Raw genomic sequence first — 8,251 nt, 5'->3', positions numbered from 1 at the left:
AAGCATTGAGATTCGTAGTGGGATCATCTTGGATACCTTGACATATAAAACACAGGCCCACATTCTACACCAACCATGACAGTGCCTTAAAGCACGTACGAAAGTATAGTACGTCGAGCTGGATTTCTCTAAATTGATTTACTACTCACATGTTTCTACTCACCAGTAGAGGACTCACATGTCAATTTCAAAATAGAAGATGGTTGCTTGGGTAAAGTTGATAAAAAAGGGTCATGTCTTTCGGAATCAATGGTGTTATTTTGTCATTTATATATGGACATAAATAACCTCAATTTTGTGGTGTGGTCTTACAAAACTGAGTGCTATTTGGTCATTTTAGATAAATTATAGTATTTTATTTTGCTTTTTTTCCTCCCTTCTGTTTTTTATTTGTCTTGTAGTTATATTATAGAGAAATTAAGTGGGTATGAAGAGGAAGAAAGGAGAAGAACAGCGACCTTTTTTTTCTCTATTGGGTCTGTCTGAGATCAGTTTCAAAACCCCCATTTTTTTTTAGTGTGTGTGGGCTTGGTCTTGCTTTTCGGAAGGCGATTGTAGGATACTGCAAAGAGCAAACTAAAGAAAGAAAAGAAGGGGGAAGAATAGAAGATAGAGAAAGACAGAGATGGAGGAATTCAAGAAGTTTTCATTCACACAGAAAGACAACGATATCTGAGAGCTTTATACCCCTTCTATCAATCCTGCAACTCTAGGTAAACATTAATTACAAAAAACAAGAGAGAAGGAAAATACTTTAAAAAAAAATCCCTCTCTTATCTCTCTAGCTTGTCTCTGTGTCTTTTATCCTTACCATAGTCTGTAATTAATGGTTTTGATCATGGGTCTGGTTCATCTATCTCTATTCTCCCTCTTTAATCATCCTTTGTGTTGTTTTCCTTTATCAGAGTAAGTGTCCAATAGAAATCATTCATGGGTTTTCTTTATCTCTCTCTACGATCACTCATTTTTGTTATCCTTTCTGTTGATTTTTCTTTACCATACTCATTAATTGCTCAAATTTGATCATGGGCCTTCTTTATCTATCTCCCTAGTAATTGATCCATGACTATCTACAGCAATAGACACCATAATCGGCGGCCTAGGAGAAGAAAAATATGATGAAGAAGACACCGATATGGGCATAACAACACAACATCTCCTCCCTCATACAAACCGAACCGCGAAAACTGCGTCTAATTCTACGAATTCTATGTCCCAAAGCTTCCACCAAGGGATCTTCAGCTTCTCCGATGGCTTCGACAGCTCGACCCAACAAGAACAACATCAGCAACACGTCGCTCAGCAGAGCCGCCGAGATAAATTGAGGGTGCAAGGTGGAGGATATGAATCGGCCCCACCGCCCCTAGTGGCAATAGAAGAAGAAGAATCCGCCGAGATGCCGGTCTACGGCATGCTCTCGGAGATGTTCAATTTCCCACCGGCCGCTGACCTGCTCGAGAATCAGATTCCGGCGAATTATCGCCGGCCACTGCCTCACCCGGCTGTGAACGGTGGTGACTGGTATGGTAACAGACAAGTGGGCAGTTTGGGTTCTTTGGAAGATGGGAAGAACCATATGGGAAGCAGTGAGAGCAGAGTCAATAAAAATATTGAAAACAACTTCTTAGCAGCTCAGCATCAGATTTCAGGTATAAATGCAGATTCAGCAGAAGCTATGCAGCTTTTTCTCACAAACCCACAACCAAGATCACCTTCTCCAACCACAACTCCCTCTAGTGCACCCCTTCACATGTTGCTTCCAAACCCTAACCCTCATATAAACCCCTCCACATTTGGAAATAGTCCAATTCCCACCTCCCATTTCACTTGGATTGCCGGCGCTGGCGGCGAAAATCATCCCAACAGTAACAAAATTGGAGTAATTGGGGAAAGCCAAGGGCTTTCCTTGTCGTTGTCTTCGTCGTTGCAACAATTGGAAGCAGCCAAGGCTGAGGAATTGAGGATGGGTGATGGTGTTTTGTATTACAATCATGGAGGTGGAGCTTCATCATCTTCTTCTTCATACCCATTAAAGAATTTGGGAAACCAACACCCACTATACTTTCAAGGTGGTGGTGGTGGTGGTGGTGGAGGTCATGGTCAAAGTCATGGTCACAACCACCACCAAGTTCATGTGGGTATTGGGTCATTAGGTGTGGTCAATGTTTTGAGGAATTCCAAGTATTTGAAAGCAGCACAAGAATTATTGGAGGAGTTTTGCAGTGTGGGGAGAAGGCATCTCATGAACAACAGGCATGGAAGGCGCAACCCTAGCATAAACCCTAACCCTAACCTTGTGAGTGGTGGTGGTGCCTCTTCATCTTCCTCAAAAGATCTCCCCCCTTTGTCACCTGCTGATAGGTTTGAGCATCAGAGAAGGAAGCCCAAGCTCTTATCCATGCTTGATGAGGCAAGTAAAATCCTCTCTCTCTCTCTCTCTCTCTCTCTCTCTCTCTCTCTCTCTATAATCCCACCTCTCTCTATTGATTGCTTTCCAAATACAACCAAGAAAGAGGAGAAAAGAAAAGAAAACCATGAAATCAGGTGGGGATTTTTTTTATAATTAGTCTATAATAGATAGATAAGAAAGAAGAGCCGGCTGCTATGTGGGTTTTATGCATGCTACTTAATTAAGTTGATTCAATTGTTATTATTATTATTTTTCTATTGTTTCTTTCTTATTTGATGTTGTTTGTGTACTTTGGATTTTTCTATGAGAGAACCTGTGAGTTACTATTAGGAGCATGTCCAATGGGAAACGACGACCCTTTGATTGGGAAGATCGCCCATAAGACCTATAATACGTAGGAGGTTGTTATAAAGGCTGCAACTCCAAGAGATCCATACCCATCATAGTATAACTGCACAGAAGCCATTGATTTATACCTAAGTTGACCTAGGGTATTTATGCAGCTATATAGGAAAAAAATATCATGATATTCTTCCACACAATCATTCTACTACAAGAGGGTGGGTTTGTAACATGCATTCATTGATTCTATTTTTGGTGTTACTTGCAAGCCTAGAAAGGTCTCCCTATACCTTTCCATTTCCTACACAGTCAACCAAAGAAAAAACAAAATGGATTTCAAATCTTCTTCTTCCTACAAAATGAGAAGATCTGATTGCCTACCTTCTAGACCAGTGATCTTGTTTCTTTTATCTACTTGTATTTTCTTTCCTATTTATTAATACTGCCATCTGAATTAGAAAACGACAAAAAATGCTTTATAATTGTTGTTAGTTTCTCTATCTCTCTCTATCCTCCTCCTCCTCCTCCTCCTCCTCCTCCTCCTCCTCCTCTTTTTCTTCTTCTTCTTCTTCTTCTTCTTCTTCTTATTTCTTGAAAAAAAAAACACCCATAATGGCATTCATGTTTCAGCAGTGAAGATAATAACTACACGACCTACTCGTGATTATCTCATTGTTACGGATTTGGGTTTTTAAGCAGTTACGCTGTCTTTTATAAAACCAACAGTATAAAACAAAAGGAGAATTCGAAATACAGTACTGCAATCTAGTTATTGTGCACTTGATTTTTAATTTATGACATGGGTTTCCTTCTCTCGTCCTTGATTTCATGTGAAAAAGAATCAGATAACTGCTTATCAAAAATAATAAAGGACTGGTTTTTCTTTCTATTTTTCCATTTCTTTTTGGGTTACAGGTAGATAGAAGATACAACCATTACTGCGAGCAGATGCAAATGGTAGTGAACTCATTTGACTCAGTGATGGGTTTTGGAGCTGCAACTCCATACACAGCCCTTGCTCAAAAGGCCATGTCTCGCCACTTTCGATGTCTCAAGGATGCAATAGCAGCGCAATTGAAGCTCACATGTGAACTCTTGGGGGAGAAAGATAGCCTAGGAGGTTCCGGCGTCACGAAAGGAGAGACGCCGAGGCTTCGAATTCTCGAGCAAAGCCTAAGGCAACAAAGAGCTTTCCACCAGATTGGTATGATGGAGCAAGAAGCTTGGAGGCCTCAAAGAGGCTTACCAGAACGTTCTGTCAACATCTTGAGAGCATGGCTCTTTGAGCATTTCCTTCACCCGTATGTTCTCTTTCATTCTTATCATTATAGTCACTAAATTTAAATCAGTCTAGAGATATTTTTTTAGAAACGAGTTTGCACAAAACCTAATTCTTAAACCATGAACCTTTGCTTATAGAGGCACACTATAGATGTCCCTTATTGAAGATAATCAAAATTAATATTCACCCTTGATTTTTTATTTTTTTGGTAGGTATTCACCCTTGATTTAGTTTGCACTACCAATTAATCAGCACTTATAATAAGATTTGCCAGTACTTCGATAAAGAATAAAGGGGAAAAAAAGAAAAAGAAATGACTCTCTTTATCTTTTCCTGGTCCATATTTCTGTTATGGTAATCCTATGAATGAGGAGTTAGTTAATACTATTTGAAAGTGGTTATCCCTTTCTGTTTAGTTTCCTTTTGTCTTAAAAGATCAGTAATGCAGTGTCCTTTGGTGCTGTTGTTTAGAACAAAAAGCTGAACAAAAGCTTCTTTCCTCTAAACTTTTTTGTGATCCAAAACAGCCACATATTCTACTATAGTGTAGCCTAATACAATAAATCATGCCTTATAATTATCATTATCAAAAGAAAGATCAGTGGTGCAGTTTTTCTTAACTGTGGCTCTATCTTTCTCTAGATTTTATACGTTCAATACCATCTAACTCGTACATAAAGCTCTGATCTTTATACGGTTTTGGCGTGGTCTGATGTCATTTTCTGTCTTCTTTTCAGGTACCCAAGTGATGCAGATAAGCATTTGTTGGCTCGACAGACAGGTTTATCGAGAAATCAGGTTCGTCTTCCGTTTCAGAAATGAAATAGATGACAACTTTTCAGTGTTCTTACAAGAAAATTAAAAGGAAAACGAAAGAATCCAAAGTAAAAATAGCTACAAATTCTGTCCAAGATTCTTTATTTTTCTTTCTCTTGTGGTTTTAATTTTTGTTGGGTCCTACGTCTTTCACAAAAGTTCAAACCTTTTTATCTTTAGATACACGCAGAAGTGGTGGAAATGCATCAAACTAGTAGTCAATGCATTTTCTTTGGATTTTTCTTTTGGGGTTTCTTTTTTTTTTCTTTATTTTGTAACTTTCTTAAAACAGCCAAATCAGAATAATTCAAGGGAGGTGATTTTTTGCCCCCCCCCCCCCCCCCCCCCCCCCCCCCCGCATTTAGGATTATACGCCCCCCTTGTCACGTGAATTGTGGCAGACTGTTGGCGTCAAATCACGTGATGAGGGGGGCCGCATAATCCTAGGGGTGAAAAAATCATCGCCCTAATTTAAAACTTATATCATTTTAGCTATCTTCTTCTCTTTATATCTGTTGAATTTTTAACAAAATAAGGTAGCTCATGTAACACAACCAGACAAATGACAAATTAAAGTACAATTGATTTTTTCTATTATTGTATTCATTCCATTTATTATATGAGAGAACATTTCCTACCCATTTTATTTTAATGACTCCTTTTCTTTTCAGGAAATTTACCTCTTCCCATTTTCTTGGCTCCTCCCTTTCTTAATAAGACTTAAAAATAGTATTTACAAAATCTGCTCTATTAATATATTCTTTTTCATCACTCCTATTTTGAGCTTGTTTTACTTTTTCCTTTGGGTTATTTTTCTCATGACTCTTCTACTCCTCTCTCACGCCACACAGACAAAAAGAGGTAGAACTCTCTGTTTAAAGAAAGATAAAAACAGCACCCCATTTCACGACACAAGAAAACAAACAATCATAAAACAAATACTAAATGTAAACATCCCATCATCCCACAATCTCATCACCCTCATCAATCAATGCCCCTCTCTCTCTCTCTAACCCTTCTCTGTCTTACATTTTTATTGTTTTATTATCAGGTCTCGAACTGGTTCATTAATGCCAGGGTGCGGTTGTGGAAACCCATGGTTGAGGAGATGTACCAACAAGAGAGCAAAGAAGATGAAGATGAGAGAGACCCAGATGAAGGCAAAAACCAAAACCAAAACCAAAACCAAGAGCAGAAAGCACAAACACCAAAGACAATGGCAGAAACAGGTGCAGGAAAAAGATCCGAAATCAATGCACTTGAAAATGACCCCTCACAACAACATGCAATCAATAGACAGCGCTTCTCGGAAAACCAAGCCAACATAATCGACGATCACCAAACAGGTAAAGAGATAATGGGTCAGATGACCCATGACCTTGATACTCAGAGGGCAGGAATTGACGACACGTGTCGATTGAATGAGTTTGGGACCACTGGAAATGGTGCTCCTTTGGGACCCACTAGGGTGAGGTTTGGTACCACAGGGGATGTGTCTCTTACGTTGGGGCTACGGCATGCGGGAAACTTGCCTGAAAAAACCCGATTTTCTGTTAGAGATTTTGGTGGTTGTTAGATTATTTTAAAACACACACCCCCCCCCCCCCCCCCCCGCTCAAAAAAAAAAAAAAAAGAGAGAGAGAGAGAAAAGGGTAGAAAATCAATCCATTTTCCTATTTTTTCTGTTTCTTTTGTTCTTCTTTTTTGAGAGTATATGATGAGAAACGTTTGGAATATATTATTAAATGTATAGTAGAAGACTAGATTGATTTGGGTATTAATTCTCTGTTTTTTTTTTCCTTTTTTTTTTGTAAAATTAAAGTTGGTCTGTTCTATGGAAAATTATTTAATATATTTGGAAATAATTATTTTAAATATCTCTTTTGTTTAAGCTTTTTTTAAAATAAATAAATAATTGAGATAACTGAGCCACTGAGGTGCTACCCATTAATTTCTTGGGTTTGGGAAGATAGGGGGCTATAAAAACGGCTATTTATCTAGAACCTTGTGACTATGATTGAGTATTTAAAGCAAAGGGTAGAGTGGTTGATAAATGTGAGAAAAAATCACATGGTCCAGAATAGAGAGAAGGACAGAGATAGGTGTGATGAGCATGAATTAAATGGCACATCAGATACTCATCTTTTCCTTTTTTATAGGATGTATGTTTTTTTTAAAGAGATTAATCCTTATTTTTTATAATTCAGCTGATCATAACTTATTTTCAATCCATACAAAAAAAAAAAAAATTCTATAGCAAAAATAACATATTTTCAATCCATACAAAAAAATAACATATTTCCATCGCCAAAATTAAAAATTAGATAGCAATTGGCGGCGAGATTATCAAAATCAAATAGCAACATATAGAGAAATCCGTCACCAATAAAACAAACATTAATAGTCGCCGCCAAAAATTATGGCACGATCTAAAAGACTTGGGTGATGGGCAACAAGTAGTGGGGTTGAAGAAGGTATTAGCTCGCCAAGATACTGCCAAGCTTCCATTCGTTTTAGCTGTTGGCCAAGGTTTTAGGATGATAAATCTAAGAATTCTGGACCAGGTTGTGGTGGAGGGAGACTCCTTCAACATTGTTAGGTGGTTGAGGGGGAGTTCTCCGAATCTTTGGAGGTTTGCTCATTGGATGGATGATATTTTGGATGATGTGGAGGGATCCTCTATTTCATTCCGTCATGTAAGAAGGTCGACAAATAGTGACGACGATAGGTTGGCTAGGGAGGTAGTTTCATGGATGGCTCCGGAAACCTTCAATTTTCTCTCCCTTGATGTTTCTTCGTATTTTGTGTTCTATTTTGTTGTTTTCATTTGTCTTGTTTAGGTCATCTCGATTATCGGGGTCTTCCCCATGTATTTTTCCTGAATAATTTAATTTTTTGCTATTAAAAAAAAATAAAAATAAACAAGCGGTGGGTGGTCAAAAAGAAAATTGGCAATGGAAAATCTGTTGTCAGTAAATATTTTCATAAAAAATTATTTATTTAGTTACATATCTATAGTGGCGAATTACAAGAAACCATCGCTAGTCTTGGAACCGTCGCCAAAATATAAAAAATGCAATGGAAAAAATTGTCACTAAATATATACTGCATATAGAGACGGATTTTGGGTGATGGATTTTTTCCCTCTATGATAGACTGTTTTTCTTGAGTGTATGAAGATAATGTTGTGAGTCATTGGCAATCTTTTCATGGTACACATAGTTGTTGTGGACAGTTGATATGTGACACTGATGTGATTGGATCGTAAAGGTTGCAAGGGTTAGAGTTAGTTTCTGAATGAGTATTCTTAAGGTGTAATTATGGTAAGATTTACTGAATATAGAAATATTTAGGTTAGAGATCATACTCTCATTGAGCTCTAATGTGGAGATGTTGAGGTT

At 37.9% G+C, this 8,251-nt stretch overlaps 1 protein-coding gene across 1 annotated transcript; it reads left to right on the top strand.

Moving 5' to 3' along the window:
• The first annotated feature begins 409 nt into the window (after positions 1–409).
• Positions 410–6,631, top strand: BLH4 (BEL1-like homeodomain 4). Its single transcript, XM_077377103.1, has 5 exons — positions 410–713; positions 1,077–2,410; positions 3,668–4,053; positions 4,772–4,832; positions 5,902–6,631. The coding sequence occupies exons 2-5, from the start codon at positions 1,136–1,138 to the stop codon at positions 6,424–6,426; spliced, it is 2,247 nt and encodes a 748-aa protein (XP_077233218.1). The 5' UTR covers positions 410–713; positions 1,077–1,135; the 3' UTR covers positions 6,427–6,631.
• The last annotated feature ends 1,620 nt before the right edge of the window (positions 6,632–8,251 follow it).

Source organism: Tasmannia lanceolata, unplaced genomic scaffold (assembly GCF_043159265.1).
Source record: "Tasmannia lanceolata isolate RefF3 unplaced genomic scaffold, GAP_Taslan_0.1 ptg000004l, whole genome shotgun sequence".
Classification (NCBI taxonomy): domain Eukaryota; kingdom Viridiplantae; phylum Streptophyta; class Magnoliopsida; order Canellales; family Winteraceae; genus Tasmannia; species Tasmannia lanceolata.
Note: the sequence above shows the minus strand (reverse complement) of the source record. Positions and strands in the feature narration are given on the sequence as shown.

Bases quoted from the DNA above. Each gene is read 5' to 3' on its own strand.
- BLH4 (XM_077377103.1), top strand. From the start codon at position 1,136: ATGGGCATAACAACACAACATCTCCTCCCTCATACAAACCGAACCGCG. The intron at 4,054-4,771 runs GTATGTTCTCTT...TCTTCTTTTCAG, and splicing joins TTTGAGCATTTCCTTCACCC to GTACCCAAGTGATGCAGATA. The intron at 4,833-5,901 runs GTTCGTCTTCCG...TTTTATTATCAG, and splicing joins CAGGTTTATCGAGAAATCAG to GTCTCGAACTGGTTCATTAA.